We start from the raw sequence: 16,945 nt of genomic DNA, 5'->3' as shown, positions 1-16,945 counted from the left end.
AAGCAAATGGGATTTACAAAAATGACAACCAATGATAAGAAGTGGGCTGACCCAAAGACCACTGTAAGTATCAGCATTGTTCACAATGTATCTTCGACAATTGACAGATAAGAGCTGTCTGTCAACGTGAACTAAAAAAACAAACAAAAAAAAAACCACCTTTGTGCTGTTGTCAACCCACAAGGGCCAGAAAATTGGCCCACTGATAACAAATATGCGGCTGAAGAACCTCTGGGTGTAAAAGTTAAAATCTGTGCTGCAGTCTGACTTAAGCAGGGATCTCATCTATGTGTGGCTGTACTTGGAAGTTGGTCTGACAATATGAAAAACTAGTACTTGCCCAAGTCTACTCAGACATCTCTCATAAATAAAAGGGACGGAAGGGGAAACACTATTTCACGGAGTTACGGACAGGGAAAATTTACTATAGGAATGAACATTTCAATAGGAGGCAACAAATGAGTGTAAGACAACCTGTTAGGAAAGCTAGAGTAGAGGGAGAATGGAAAACACGAGATGGAACACTAAGGAGCAGTATGTGCGATTGCTATACATGGCAGAGTGACAAGACTGCTGAGGAATCATATTACAAAGTACATGCAATCCTCAGAAAAAAACGACGCAATAAGTTTTCCTCACTGTTTACAACTGCTGTGGCCAATATGGCCGCCATGCCGGCCTGCTGGGGGAGCAGCTGTATCCCAGAATGCAGTGCGGCTGGGTAGGGGAGTTCCTCCGGCTCCAATTTCACTCCATAGTTTGGGATGGCTTGGGGCTCGGCCACCAGGAAAGTGCTGATCAGGTCATTTTCTGAGATTGCTGTGATAGTCCTGCACCAGATCTCTTCACCTACGGACCAAAACACAAAGAAACAACTCTTACAATAAGTGCACTGGATTAAAATTGAAGAGAAGACATGGGTGCCATAAAATTAAGCTGACATTTTTAGTTATGTAAAATGTCACAGTTCAAAATCATCTCTAGCATAGACGTAGGTGGTTATAGAACTTTTCAGAATTTTTATATTGGCAAACTCAAAATATCAGTTTTTACCGTGGCGCTAATTCCAAAGGGTTTATCCCAACAACTTTGTAAGTCATATAAAAAAGTCACTTTTTCCACACCACTTTTAGTGTCAATTTGAACATGGGTGCAGGATATGACTATCTCTGTTAAAACTGTGTATAAAGGGATTTAGCTGGCTTCACAAGAAGTTTTGAAACATACATTGGATGCAATCACAAAACATACAAGTCTCCAGAAATACACAGTGTAACGCCTTTTTGGTTCACAAAACTTGGGAGTCGTTTTGTTTTTGTGTGTAGGTAAGTGGCACAATCAAACCACAAAATATTGCCATCGTCGTGAAGATGCAATTATCCAGGGTAGTCCCATGCAGACTGGTGCATGAGACTGTACATGCAGTACAGCCTTCTGAGGGTTGTACCTTCCTAAAATGACTACTTGTTGGTAGTGCCAGATAAGATTACTTTCTGCTGCCCCCTAAGAAGGTCTCGTTGGTTCGCATGACAGCACTAGCACTGAAATCACAGAAACAGGAACACATTCTGTACTGCGACGGAACATGTGGTGCTTTGCACAATTCTCAAACAGGAAACAAGGATGCAGGTTGGACTTCCTGTCTGGTTAACCTCTGCCCTCTGGAAACAGGATGTGTGCTGTTGAGTGGTTGCACAAAACCAAAACACCTCCAAAGGTCGAAGGACAGCCTGCCCCAACACATCCCTTCTCGCCGCTGCCAAAAATCACAAAAAATCTCCGAGTGTGTCCCCTTATCAGTTGCTGTGCTACACTGACCTGTGGCTCGAGAGAAAATAAGAACCTTCAGCGGAAGGAAAGATTCACTGAGTGACTGATCACTGCCGATGACCAGACAGGGGCATCCTGGCTCTTAAAGAGATACAGACTGGATATGTTGTTTTACCTTCATAGGGCGTAACTTCGAATTTCCTGGCTTGGGGTGAGACTGGTACCAGGGCCGGATTCGCCACTTCTAGTCGTTATCCACGCACCTAAATCTGGGATCACAGGTTAATTCGTATGGATTAGGGTATAACATGCAGACCCAGGAATACTGACTCCAAATCTTTGCATGTTCCCTCTTCCGGGGTGAATACCATGCCAAAATTCGAGTCCATTTTCTACCTGCTTGGAGCAGGGGGTAAGCGGGTGTATGGGTTTTCCTGGGAGCTCGTGGTGGTGGGAAGAGCTAGGGAGGAGAGACCTAGTGAGGGAATAGGCAGGCACAGCACAGCTTCTACCCGCAAGATGCAATAGCCTGGAGCGTTGTTCCCCGTACATAGCACTGCGAGTCACTCGTAAAGAGGGCCCCAGTGATGGCCAGAAGGCATAGCACACTGTGGGCATTACACAGTGGGCACCACGGTGTCCTGGATGTGTACGTTTTGTTGAAATCTGGGACATCTGACCTCACAGTTAGTAAAAATGAAGAAAAAACCTCCTGGGGAAAAAAACGCAAGCGCACAAAGTGGTGTACTAAAATCCCTTTCCACTTTACTTTTAAGTGAACAGGGCCTAATGGAACGCTGGTGCAGTTTCCTCCCTCTAGTTTTTTTGTCAATGATGATTATGATGGCTAAAGCACTGAATTCTGGTTCATCTGCCAGAGAGAACTGGGATGGGTGCCAAAGAAACAACAACACAAATGCCATGTATTAGACTAAGTAATGATTATTAAAGAGTACTAGAGACATGAGGTGAGTCACTGATCTGGGGTGAAGCAACCAGAGATGGACATGTTGCGTGACTCCCACCCACAAGTTTCCATTCCTAACTTTTCTCGATTCCTGTGGCAGTGGTTAGGTAAAAGCTAAAGGTATATTCTGGCAGAGGCTCCATTTGCCGCAGAGGAGCATAAAACATTGCAGGTCTTTCCTACAACTACCCCAGTTCCTCAGGCTGGTGAGTCACGACTCCTCGCTCTCCAAGCAGGAAGAGGTAGAGTGCAGCCACCGGTGCCAATGGCTCTCCTTCATGGCCACTACGGGTGATCTTCCAATCCATGGTGACTGGCTCAGCGATGACACGGTCCACACACCTGCACTCCCGCTAGGACCCCGGGCAGGGAATCACACTTCCTTCATTAGGTCAATGCAAACCCAAAGGCTCAGGCGGCCAACAGTTGACAAGGAAAGAAGGTTGTTGCTCCTATTTTCAAGAAAAAGTAAGAAAAAAGTTGGCTTCTACCTTCCTCTAACATCAGACTCGCTGACAGAGCTTCAGGAACTAATGCTGGCCTATGAGCAGGAGCACCAGGCTGAACCAACACATAAGTCATGGGGTCTTATTGTAACAGACTGGTTGCTGCCGACTATTGCCCCCGAACAGTGGACTAGGACAGATGCGCTCTTTCTTCCTCTGTCACAAACTGCTCCCAATTATGCACGTCTGCCGGCCAAAATAGCTGGGGTAGCGCAAGTGACAACATGGAACCCTAGTCTAACTCAGGCATCACGGGGTGACCCACTATATCACCCTAAGTCTCAACAGCCAACGGGGGGCTAACAGAAGGTCAAAGTGGCCTGTTTACAATCAGATCCTGCTGGTACCTTAGTGATCACCAGACTGGGCTAACGCGGTGCGGATATCAGCTGCTATTCCTGAACGTCCCTAATCTAAATTCATGCTCCAAATTCCTACTACCCTGATTCTTCAGCTAATCACACACCACTTACCAAGCCACATATCTGAAAACAAAACCAACTCAAATCACCGCCACTACACACATCCACATCCCAAAAACGATACGGAGAGCCGACAAACTCAATCGTAAACACGGAGTTACATTTCCTCCAGAGATTGTGCTACGGTTGTGAGGATGGATACACACCTTTCCTGTATATCACAGAATTTGCTTCCAGCTCGCTGGACACTAAAGGAAGCTTCGCCAACCAGCACTGTTTGTCCTCGAGAACCAAGGTCACCGGTGGGCCCTGCCGGAAAGAGAACAAAATAAAAGAAAAACAAAGGGTTAATCATAATTTTCTCCGAACCACTAAGATATGACATTTCCAACACTACATCTTTGTCCTTCTGAAACCTTCCACCCCAGCACAAATTAAAGCCAAGAGGGAATACACACTGCTGTGTGAAGGTAAGCTGTGTGCAGCTGTGGGCCATTAATGACTGTGGACACCTATAGAACTGAAGCAGTCTCTATATACACCCTTGAATAAGAGCCCACAATCCTAACCTGCTCAGGAGTTCAATGCCCCACAGGGAGCCACAACATTGCCAAGCGCGAAAGCAAGAAGTGCAAAAAAGAACCAGGAAACAAGTCTTCTCGATTTAGGTTTCTAGGCTCTAGAAAAACACTATTCCACATATCAGACTTGCTTCATCTGTCCTACAATTCACAAAAGAGCTATGAAACTATTTCTTCTAAATGCATGTAAAAAAACATGGACATGGATCCCCGATCCATCAACTATTCATCAACTTCTTCCTGTTACTAGGCACACACTCTTGAATAATCCTTGCCCCTCCAGTCTCCCACATAATGATCCATTGGTTTCTAGTTAGGCTTGTGCTATACCAATTCCAATACCTATGTCTAAAGCTACTACTTGAGTTAAGTTTGTAGTCCAGAGTTTGAGTCATGGATGTATGTGGGAAAAGGGGCATCATGTGACGCAAGGTGGGCTCTAGACCCAACATCATTACTTCAGTCTTGGAAGCGTTGGACTGTAACCCATTGTCTGATCTTGAATAAATGGAGCACCTTTACTTACATCATCATTTTCTTAAGAACTTGCAGATTCAGTGATGAGTCATCAAATGCATGGAGGTAGAATCCAGCATTCTAGGTGAACCTTACTTCTCGTTTCCATTTTTGTTTTTCGTCCCCCTTCCCAGCTGTCATCTTGCTCCCATGTCTTGTGCAGTTGCTGAGCTCCTTTCCTGCTCCCATTACTTTGGATTACTATCCAAGCTGTAGCTGTAGCTGTATTTAATATTGTTTCCAATATGCTTAGAGTGGGCTTTGGGCCAGCCCATTGCTAATGAATGGATGGCATCGCAGTTTATCTCAGTTCCATGAACTTGTTTCAATGGTTTTCTTTCACATAGATGTGTTTGTCCTACCCTAGACAAGAGCTGCATCACAGTGTTCTGAGCAAACGAGTTGTATCCTTCCACTGTTTATCTAAGGGGACTACTTCTTAGATTTCACCTACCAGAGATTGCAAGGTCAGTCAGTGAAAAGACATACTACCAGCTTTAAGTGGAGCATAAAACCTGTCCAGTGCTTACCACTGGTTGGCTTTATTATCATTCTTGTCTGCTTCCTTTTTATTTGTCAGCTTGTATAGGCTTTCCTTCCTCTTATTGCGTTTGTCCCTCTTTTAAAGCATGGCGTCAATACATATCTCTTTACACAGCTTACTTTTGGGGCACTACTTTTTCATTTTTGGTTAATCTCTATATGAGAGTGCATGTGTTTTCCAGATGTCTCCCTTGTGAACTCCTCTTACCCCCTCCGCGGAGCTCCATGCTTCTCTCTCGCTCTTCAGTGTGCTTATTCCCTACCTCTTCCATGTTGTGCCTGCTCTCATATATTTATCCTCCCCACGTTGCTTTGTTACCCACGAGCTTCTTACCACAGCTCCGAGTGTCTCTCTGTAGCCAATGTGCATCACTTGCCTCCAAGTGTTCCATATACCTCAATCTTAACCATATTGCTTACTCCACCTGTGGCATCCTTTACCCGTGTCCCCCCCACTCCGTGTGGCTTCCATCATCCTACGGTAGCTTTACTGCCCGTGTTGCTTCTTTCCTCCTAGTTGTTCCTTTCTCCCAACTTCCAATAGTTTCCCACACCCTCTGTGTTGCTTTCGCTCACCTGTGACATTTGTGCTGATTCCTCACCTGCTTTTTTTTTAAATAAAAAACACTGCTTTTGTGCTACATTTTTGAATTTACCAATCCAACTCGGATTGGTAAATGAAATGAAAAAAAATAAGGACCTTCATCATTTTGTGGGCACACGCACGCAAGGTGCACATACCTACAAAATGACACAGCGACCTTATAACACTTTTTGTTCCCTCTTTAGCCATGCTGCAAATCACTGTGGATGCTATCAGCATTTCTAAAAAAAAACATTCCAAAGACAAAAGGTCCGAAAAGGTGTAACCTACTGGCTTTACCACTGTTTATTTTACTTTTGGCACACAAAAGGAATGCATGTTCCCTTGCTTACCCTTTTCTAACTTTAACTCCAGCGATCTCATCATTCCCTCACCACCTTCCCCACAGCCAAGTCAAGAGCTATTGGCTTTGCCAATGCTTGTTTCTATTCGTTTTGCAAACAGTCTGTGTCACGCAATTAAGTGTAGTGAACTGCAGTAAATATGCCCGAGTACAATCACCTAGAGTAAGGCAAAGATGCCTGGGTCTGTGAAGAGGGGCTTGCAATTTTTCTTTGAAGAACTCAACCCTATTCAAGCCATGTTTAACCTGAAAAGCACAGTTCCTGGTGAATAGAGGGACCGATACCTCTATCTAACGATGCAAACTTCCTGTTCCTTTTATTCTGTCTGTTCCGGAGACAGACCCTCCAGAACCTTGCAAAGCATTCACATAAGAGGGTGGGCCAGCATTCCCTGTACCATTTAAGATGACATGATTTGCAAATACACGCTTAAAAAAGGTGCTGGCAGACGGCAGGTTATCTACAAGTTGTGCGGTTGAATTAAGTGATGATGTCGCCTGGGTTGTGCATACGAGGAATAAGGTGGAAAGCGATCTAGAACTTCGAAGCACATAGGGGTGCTGATGGAATTTCAGAAGGCGACTGGATGCTCCATAAAAATTCAGAGTAATGCCCCTTCAATCAATGACTTCCCAACGGTACCCATTAGGATATAAGTACAAGCCACTGCCAGGAACTTTAACCAGCTTTGGTGGAACTGGTTCTACGGTGAACTAGTTGGACATGAACCGCCCCTAGAGCCACTAAAGGGTGTTATTTCTACTTTCTAGCAGGCCAAAGTGAGAAGTGAGGATTCTAATGAGGCAAATGGTGGGTGGGGCTGTTTAAACACCTCTACGATCACCCACAGGATAGCATCAGCTGTAGCACAGTAGAACAAGCACTGGCAAAGCTAAAGCATCAGGTTGGCTCTGTGTGAAGATCTGTAGTGAGAGTTACCCAGGAAGAGCTCCTTCAGTGGGAAGAGTCAGAGTGGGTGCAGCTAGCAGAGTTGCAAGCCTCTGGTGTAGGCTGCTTTCAGGAATATGGAAGCTGGAACTACTATTGGCAGATCTGTGTTGGCTATGTGGACAGTAATAAACTATGTTTCTACATCCAGTGCTTCATTTGAGCCAGTGGGAGCAGGTGGTGCCCACCAGTACTCGTTTTTGGGAATCTGCACTTATTTTTCCTTATCAGAATTAAGTATGAACAAGATAGAAAAAAACATAAAAAGGGGAAAGAATGAGAAACACAAAGATGGAAAACCAGTGACAAAGGGGGAAAGCAGGGATAAAAAATAGCATGCAGGAGTGAGGCAGGGAGTGTCTGGTGATGGATTAAAGATGCATGGGGTGGAATGAAGACTACACAGCCTTGATGTTCTGCACCATGGCCATCTGTAGAGCCGACTGCAGCTTCTGAGCAAATGTGTGTGTCCCTGCACTTATTATTTTACAAATTAAGCACTGAACACATCAGCCAAGCCATAATGTAAATTCAATGACACAGTGCATCACCTGTAAAATGCCGTGGCCCTGCATTAGTTACATGAGCACTAAGAACACACACACAAAGTTGTCTGTCTTCAGATGCTTAAAACAAGTCCTCAGTTCCCTGAAGGGGTACTAGGGATGGGATCATATTTGAGACGGGTAAAGCGGGAGTAGCAAGATTTTCATCATATTATGCAATATAGCCGGAGTCAGCATTCATAAAATTGATCTTTTGTTCCCAGAAAACATCTGTTGGCATCAAAAGATGGTGTCATGACATGAATGAAAATTCCAACTCTAATATCTGTTCAACAAGGAAATAAGAAAGCCAACTGGTGATTTTCAGGCAGGAATAGATGATCATGAAAGTGGTGTGAAACATGGCCTGTCTTTGGCAACAGTGAAAGCTGAGTAAAAAACAGGAAAACATTGTCTTTAGCTCTTTTTAGATAAGGACAGGAGACATGGACAAGTGAAAGACCATATCTACTCAGTACATATCAATAATCTCAATCACAATCTTTCTAATGAGTCCACTACATGAAGTATTAAGGAAAGGCGCATGTAAGGTGTGCATGTATAAACTATTTTTCTGAATGTCTTAACAACCTTCTACATCATGGAAGGGAGTTCTTTATTATTTTCATGAACGCCGCATACTTAACCTGTATATGTGATCACATGCATTAATGATATTGAATGATTTTGCTAATGTAATGTTTGCATAAACTCAGTTCCCTTTTTGTGCAAGTGTCAATGCATTTTGTGATTATGTTCGAGATTAGATGGTTACAGCAAACGCCCTTCTGCACGTGTTAAAGTGCAAATTGACCCATTGTAATTTGCACTTGCACATATTTCCCATATTATGGTCTCTCCCTGGGTCCGTCTTTTTATTGGGGGTCGGGTGGGCTTGAGGGAACCGGGATATGTAGACTACTAACACAAGGTGGCTACATCCACGCCCGTATGTTTTTTTTCCCAACCAAATGAATTCGCTTCACAAATGACAGTGACACTCATATTTTGTACCAATGCACTTTGCCGCAGTGGCAGAAGAGGACGCAATGGTTTATCACAGACTGCTCAATCTTATATGCCTGCCTTTAACTTAAAGGATTTTTTCCTCCGTGTTCATTTATTGTAAAAATAAATATTGGGATCTAATTTTCTCTGCCTATATTATGTATTTATTGCTTATATTGTCTCTTTTCAAACCACAAGTAAAATATATTTTCAAGAAGAAGAAAATAAAATAATGTCAAGAAAAGGGCCTCTGAGAGCGTGCGGTAGACTAACCACACTACATAAATTTACAAAACGTATTCTGTATTAAATTGTTGGGTACAGGTGCTTTCAGTCGGGTACTGTGAGGTGCCTGTCGGATTTCGCCTGGGATTTTTATATGCCATAATGACAAAAACACGCACGAGCGCACTCTCGTCTCTGTTTTGTATGCCTGAAAAATGTTAGTATCAAAAATATTGTGTTTTAAGTATTTCTAACAATCTGCACTTCTCTGTTTCAACTGTTCCTTAAGCCCACTGTTCCTTAAGCCCACCTAATGTCCTGCTATACATACAATGTATTTTAACAAGCTATAGCAGAGTGATTGAGACATCTGATGCGTCCCTTCCCCACAGTCTTACAGACCAAGCAACGCCCCTGCCTCAGGTTTACGATAGTAGACAGTGATAAATCTGCATTTATTTAAATGCTTGTAGTATTTTCTTGTACCGCTAGGCGGCACTAAGAGACTACCGAGCTGGGAAATCACCTCGGGTTCTGCTCAACCAAACCACAAAGTAAAAGTGATTGTGTGTTTGTGTGAATAGCCACAGAAGACCACTTTAAGACTGCCCTGTGACCGGTGCCGTGTCAGTCTCACTCAGGAGCACATGCTGTGGTGGGGATAACCATCAGGATGTTTGGTTTATAATTGCAAGAACAAGGGTTCTCCACTTGAAACACCCGCAAAGCTAAACACACTTTATTAAATTGTTTCTATAGTCTCTATTGTTTATTGTTAAAAGTAAAACCACGCTCTCTCCGGCCACGAAAATAACGTTTTCAACGCACAAGAAACCCTTCAAAAGTAATGATTAACATAGTAGAATAACATTTTTAAAGTCACATTAAATAAACACAAACATTGAACTATTTACAAGGAAGAGGTCGGGTCATTGTCTGAATTATTCAATTATCAAATAGGCTGAAGTGTTTCTTAATTCCAGATGAGCTGGCATGCACAGAAAACATATTTCTGAGAGTGCGCCGTTCACGCAGACAATCTTTTAGAATCTGTATTGTGCAGGATATAAATAAAAAAAATATCAATAACGTGTCACAAAAAAGGTCAATTTGTTATTTTCCGCCTGCAAAATCCTGAAATATTGATCTACCAATTGCACACTTTAATTTCTCAGTATATTATTATGCACGTTCATACCGTAAAACACTTGCGTCAGGACACGTTCGTATCGTCATCCACTTGCGTCAAGACCCGCACACGTTAAAGGTCACACGCAACTTTACGAGAAATACAGTAGCAGCAACGTTGTAGGCAATCTCTCAAAATCGTAGAGTTAGTGAGTTAATAAACTGACCCGCAGATTATATTTCAACTGGAATCACCACAAACGTTTCTGCTTCGGGCTCCTCAAAAGTAGTGATACTGTTTAATATTCCACAGAAATATTTTTGCACAAAGGTCACATTTCCTACGTGCACACAAAATGCATAATCAGAAAGGGGGAAAGGCTGCTCACATGCAACAGTGTCAGTCTGCATTTGCTGTGATTGATCCTGCTCGCCAGTGGTAGGGCTTGAAACAGGTATTTCACCATGAACTCGAAGTGTCGAAAATAGGGAGAGCAAGTGTAGCTCATGACGCCCCTGAGTAAAGGCCACAAGGCTTTTTAACATGTGAGCTATATTTAGAGGTCAGAAGCACAACGAATGGCCACACCCCTCTCATGTATAATAGATCAATGGGCCTCCTACAAGGTGATTGTCATCTCACACAAATAACAGAATCCTGGGAGGACTAGTCCAAGTTGAGATAGAAACACTAGCTCAAAATGTAAAGAAATTAAGAAAAATGTAGGATTTAGTTTTATGTACATTTTGAAAAGTTGTGTTGTTTTGCCTGGGAATATTATGAATACCCCTAAGACGCTGATACCCACTGAGACACCGCTGACCTTGGAAGATGCTGGTGACCTCGGAAGTTGTTGATGGCTTTGGAAGAGATGTACCACTTAGCTGTTGATCTCTACTTGGCAGATCCAGATTACCTTAAAACAGTGGTCCCCAATCTGTGGTCCAGGGAGCCCTGGGGGTCCGCAAAGTCTCTTCAGGGGGTCTATGACTGCTTACAAAATTAAATATTAAATGATTAGGTCCCCAGCTTTCAGTTATGACTCATTGGCGGGGTCCCTGGATTCCAATAATGGTTCAGTGGGGGTCCTCAGGCTCTAGTGATGATAAAGTGGGGGTCCACAGAAGTCAATAGGTTGGGAACCACTGCCTTACAAGATGCTGATTCAGCTGGCGAGATGCAGAGGGCCTTGAAAGTTTAAACATCTTTCAGGCAGCTTAATATGATGTGAGGGATGTTGACGGCCTTGAAACAATGTTGACATACACTGATCATTTTAAAAGATGGTAATCTCTAACGAATAGATTGTACAACATGAAAAAGCATCCACCACATCCTTGTCACTATTTAAGTTAACCAGCAGGTATAAATCTGATTTTTATGGAAAACAAATTCAAAGGAAACAACAGCTGTACAAGATCATAGTCAACGGGTAGAATTATTAGTGATTTACGAACGCTGATGTACTTTTAACACGCCCACAGGCAAAGGCCATTGATGATACTCCCATATAGACGTTTGTGATTTGCAATGTCAGGCAACATGATCGAAGCTCCTCACCCTGAACTTAATTTAAAGAAAACTCATAGATCAGTGGTTATCAACAACTGGTCTGAAGACCCGGGGGGGGGGGATCCATGAGGCCTAAACAGGGGGTCTGTGACTGTTTTAAAAAATTAAATAATATTAAAACGAATAAATTGATAAGGTACATACAAATAAAGAAGCAAACTTGAAGATGTGAAAACGTTCTCGATCTGATTGTGAATTACACAAAATGTTTCAATATTTGAGCATTTCTTTGGTGTAGAACTGTTTTTTGTATTTTTGTGCATTATTTTGAGGAGCTCCCAATCATAAAAATGTCTTTAGTCAGGGGTACCCAGCTTCTAATGACCCAGTGGGAGTACTCGGATTTCACTAATGGTAAAGTGGGGGATCCATAGAAGTGAAAATATTAAGAACCACTGACCTAAAGTCCTAGAAAATACACACTACCTACCAAACATAACTGTATAGCCCCACAAGTGCTAGACAGAATATTTTTTCGTTCTTTGTATTCATGTTTTGGGGGCGCAGAGGAGGTGATACCACTGAAGATGGCAGGAATCAGATGATCTTTGCTGCTAGGTATGCCTCCCGAGCATCACTTGTCTACACTTGCTCAGATCTCTCGGTACAGGCAGGGGTTTCCAACGTATGTCCAGAACAAATACAGAAAAAACACCAGTGTTCAGGATATCCGCACATGATGAACTACGCAATGACTTTCAACCGGATTTATTGACATAGTCAGGGTCATCCTTAGGATCCCGTGGACATGGTCTCCTTGGCCTACTCTGGACACCCCAAATAGCGAGTTATTGCCGGAGGGTGCACCTTTTCATCCTCCAGAATAGGCCTCTGTCACAGGCAGCTCGCAATGCCGTGTAGAGCTTTAATCTCCTTAACCCTGAATGTGCCCCTTTTCTATGGTACTAAAGTTTAAAGCGCCTAGAGTTGATTTGACCAACTGTGTGAGCTAGGCAAAAAAGAAAAGAAAGTTTACATGGGTGATTATCACCTATTTGACACAGCACTATCTCAAGTACAGAAGGCCAAGGACTATCTTCAAATTTCGCTGGTACCTGGCATGCCCTCTCCACTCCTCGCTTTGGCTCTTCCGCGAGACCCCCGCACCGCCCCCTCGCCGACGCAGGATTTTTTCGTCTTTTATTCGTCTCTAATGAATATTAATGAGCAGCCAGAGGGAAAATTAATCTGGTTGATCCTTTCGATGGCTGCAGCCGTAACGATAGGAAATCTAATTATTCCATCCCAATATTTTTTAAAGCCCTCAAACTGGGGATGACAGCCTCCGTCAGTTCACGCTTATCACACCAAGGGCCAGAGTGTTCGCAGCGTGATAAAGGCTCGCAGGCCCTTTGCTGACTGCGCAGAAATCCGCCTCACTTTCAAAAGGGGGGGGGGTGGGGGAGGTGTGCGGTCCTACTACTTTAAACAAAAAAATAAAGGCTCCCCGGAGATAACCTGCGGAGCACATGCCCCCACCTCACCAGCTGCCTCCACTGCTTGAAAGACGCACGTCACGCAGGAGCGATACGGACGTTCATGGTATAAGTTTTTAAATATAGCGTTTCATGTCGAAGATAATCCAGTTTCTAAGCGCTGACGTCTTGGCAGGTAATGGAACTGGGTAAACTAACTCGGACTGGCGATAATCCAGCCCGCTTCAGATTGTGAGTGCATGCAGGGTGGCACCCTGCAGACCTGAGCATTTCAGGCTGCTCTTACTTCTGAATTGCTTCGAGCACAAGGATGGCACACCGAGTTGAATTCCACCTACCCAAACCTTCAGCACTCTGTAGCCGCCGCACCCCTCCTCCCATGCCACCCCAAATGTTAATAACTCACCATGCACGGTGCATTTCCGGGTTTTAGTAGCAGAGCGAGCCGAAGATTCCTTCAATGGTCGGTAGCGGTGAGCAGGGATCAGACATTTACTTTTTTCAAGCCATCACAAGACCGCCCCCCTCCCCGCCCCAACACACACACAACTCGCAGCCATCTATTACAGCCAATAGGCTGGCTAATGGGGCTAATATACAAACTTATCATTGTAGGGCTGCCTCAGTCTTTTATGCTTCTGGGATCGATAAAAGAGCATCACATTCATTCAAAGTTACTAACTAGATTATAAAATTGGCTAATCTCATAGCTATTGATAAGGAGATTTATGCACTAAATGTATAATCTGCTTTAATATATTAGAAGGGAGGTAAACCAGCATCAAGTAAGAGGTTTAAAGGTGACCACAACAGAATCAGGGGATACTCCCAGTTTGCAGGGCCTATTCAAAGTTTCATCCTTCTGAAACCAAGTAAAGTACCACCAACAAACTGGGAAATAATAACGTCCGTCATGTCATACCAAGAGTATATTTTGTCTTTGGTTTGTGCTACAAAAGCATGTAGCGCTAAAGAGACTTCAAATAAACATACAAGTAAAAGTTATGCGTTAAGACTACTATGGACCGTCACGTGACCCACCACAGCTCAGTCGGACAACATTGATCCACACACACAGATTACGTTTAGCTGAAACACTTGAGGGTCTGTGGAGAAGATACTGGTCCCCATGAGGGCTATGGACTTTCATTCTTTGGTCTGGTCTGAGACAGCGCCTGCTGTTAACTAAAAAGTGGTTTGGAGCTTGCCCATTGCTTACCATCCTCTGTCTTCATTGTCACTTTTATTTGCTGGATCCTGATTGGTCAGTGCATGCCGGTTTCACTATCTCTTCATTTGTTTCTCCTTTCAGTAAGACGAGGGACCAAGCACTGAATGCTTCTTTTTAATCCATGCCAAGCTCGTGCTGGAAATTAGGTACTTTTTTTCTTCTTTCCCCATAACCAGTACTTTAAATGGCCTTGTACTGTCCGGTACTGAGTGTCAGCACTTTTTTATTTTGAGAGGTAGAGTACCTGCACTTCTCAAGAAAAACGTAATACTTTTGATTGGAGAGTACCAGCACTTCTCAGAAACAAGCAGGTACTTCTAATTTTCCATTTCAAGCACTGCACATCACCACTGTGTTGCTTGTTACCCCCTAGCTATTCCCATGTCATTGATTGCCCATTATTCCTCCCGACCCCCAGTGTTGGTGCTTGCCAGACATTGCTTGCTCCGTCGTTGATTCCACCTCCTGGGTTGTTGCTCGCTAATTGTTTTTACTAGTCCGCTACCACCGCCCCTCTTTCGTCATTGGTTGCCCATGAATCGTTCTTGTTTCTTCCCCAGTCTCCCTCGTTACCGGTCCTGCTTGGTCCGTGACACCCACCACCATCCCATCCCAACCAAAATTGACAAAACCAAATAGCTATTGCATGTGAAAGTAATTTTTTTTTACAAAAACCATTACAATGCGGCCAGCGTTGGCCACGTCATACAGCTTTTTTTCTTTTAACTTTCAACAACTCACTGCTATACAACATGGCTAAAAAATTAAAGATTGACAAATCCAATAGATCAAGCATAGTCGAGACCTATTTGCTTTGCCAGCGCTTTGTGTATCTCAGCACATGTATGTGAGATTTTACACCTACATAAACATAATATTCTCACCATTAGCACTATTAACTGACAACTTTTGTGCAGCTAGTGGCACTGCTGTGAAAAAAGACAGCCCTTTCAGCATAAAAATGTGTATACAACAGAACTGAAATAGTTCAGTGTTCTATGTGTCTGCAGCTCAGAACAGTACTTAACCTTCACTTGTCATCTTTCTGATCAATAACCGGTGCCACTGGAATAATGCAGCAGGAGAAGGCCAAATTATGCGGCAGGGTTGACTAAATTATGTGGGGAAAAAGGCAAATTATGCAGCAGAATGCAAAGTTCATTTCCACATTAGTTTGCTAAAGCGAAAAGCCCTGTGGAAGTGCACTGTCAACTGTTTCTTCTACAAAGTGAACATGCATTTTCCCTGTGGAGAAACCCATCTTTTACACCACCATCATTTCCCCTGCCCGTTCACACCCTGGAAAGGAATTTTTTGTTGTCCCTGACAGAGTTGATTAGTCCAAAATAAAGCCCAAAATCAAATTTAATGAGCACTCTGTATGAGATCGGAAGGGGTCACGATTCTTTTAAGTCTTAAGATATGCAAATTTGGATTTTCTTTAACTTTTTTTAAACTATTGAACGGAATTACACCAAAACAAACAAAAAAACACCCTTTCTGGTCCTACCTTCCTGGCAAATTTGGTGTAATTCCGTCCAGTAGTTTTTGCGCTATCGCTGTTCAAAATCTCTATGGTAAAATGAATGTGGAAAACTTGTTTTGGGGCACCCCGCCCCCTTTTTATTATTAAGATATAGGCTAGTGCAAAAAACACTTTTTATATAGAAACTAGGTCCTAACTATAACTACCTAGTGGTGACCGCCACTAGGTCACACACACACACATATATATATATATATATATATAATATTTGCCTAAAAGCAACATATTTTTAAGAATCAAAAGGCGCACATTGTCATAGCAGTTTGTGGTACTCAAGGGAACTACATTGTGTACGGATGTACATTTTGTGAAAGAGCAGAATGGCTTCACTCGTAGTGAAATTGTCTGGTGACTGAAGTAGGCTGCCCCAGTCTGTGTGCTGCAGTGGGCCAGATAAAAGTCCTTAAATGTAAGTAGGCGACATATAACTGTGGTAAATTCAAAATGTCTAAGTACAGAGCACCTGCTTCCAGAACCCACAGAGCTTGCAAGCGCTTCCTTGGCATGTGTGTGCGCTACCAGCCATGGCTTTTAAGCCAAGAGCGGTTTGCACTTTGGGATTTATACGTAAAATGATCAGTCTGAAAGAAATGCATTACCTAGCTGTACAAGTAGCTAAGCCCAGCCACTAGATGGCGATATTGTGGTCTTATTCACTAAGTCAATAGTCAATGTATTGACCTTAGAAAGATGAAAGAGCTGTGTACTTCCTGCCCTTATTCGAACCTGCAACCTGCCGGCCCGCTCTGGAGGTAAAAACGGACAAATAAAAAAAAGAAAGGAAAATAAGCAAGTCAATTGCTAGCCACGTGATTGAAACATGACACAGCGTTGAGCACAACAGTCCCTATTTGGCTGTTGTGTCACTACCGTAAATTTACATTTATGTTAACTGAAGTTACATTTATATAGCGCTTATGGCCCAAAAAGAGGGGTAATTAAACGAATTATTATTGTTGGGTGGCTTTTTGATTAGTTGCCCAACAGCCCCGAACAACGCCGATATCTAGTGCTAACTTTTTGGCAAACATTTAGAATTTTGTGATCTGTAG

General features: G+C 43.1%; 1 protein-coding gene across 1 annotated transcript in view; it reads right to left on the bottom strand.

Moving 5' to 3' along the window:
* Nucleotides 1-16,945, bottom strand: part of ZFPM1 (zinc finger protein, FOG family member 1) — a 247,524-nt gene that overhangs the window by 18,783 nt on the left and 211,796 nt on the right. Inside the window, exons 5-6 of the mRNA XM_069216983.1 lie at nucleotides 3,872-3,974; nucleotides 640-849 (exon numbers count right to left, since the gene is read on the bottom strand). Of these exons, the coding sequence (XP_069073084.1) occupies nucleotides 640-849; nucleotides 3,872-3,974 (313 nt within the window). The remainder of the gene's footprint in view (nucleotides 1-639; nucleotides 850-3,871; nucleotides 3,975-16,945) is intronic.

Source organism: Pleurodeles waltl, chromosome 12 (assembly GCF_031143425.1).
Source record: "Pleurodeles waltl isolate 20211129_DDA chromosome 12, aPleWal1.hap1.20221129, whole genome shotgun sequence".
NCBI lineage: Eukaryota > Metazoa > Chordata > Amphibia > Caudata > Salamandridae > Pleurodeles > Pleurodeles waltl.
Note: the sequence above shows the minus strand (reverse complement) of the source record. Positions and strands in the feature narration are given on the sequence as shown.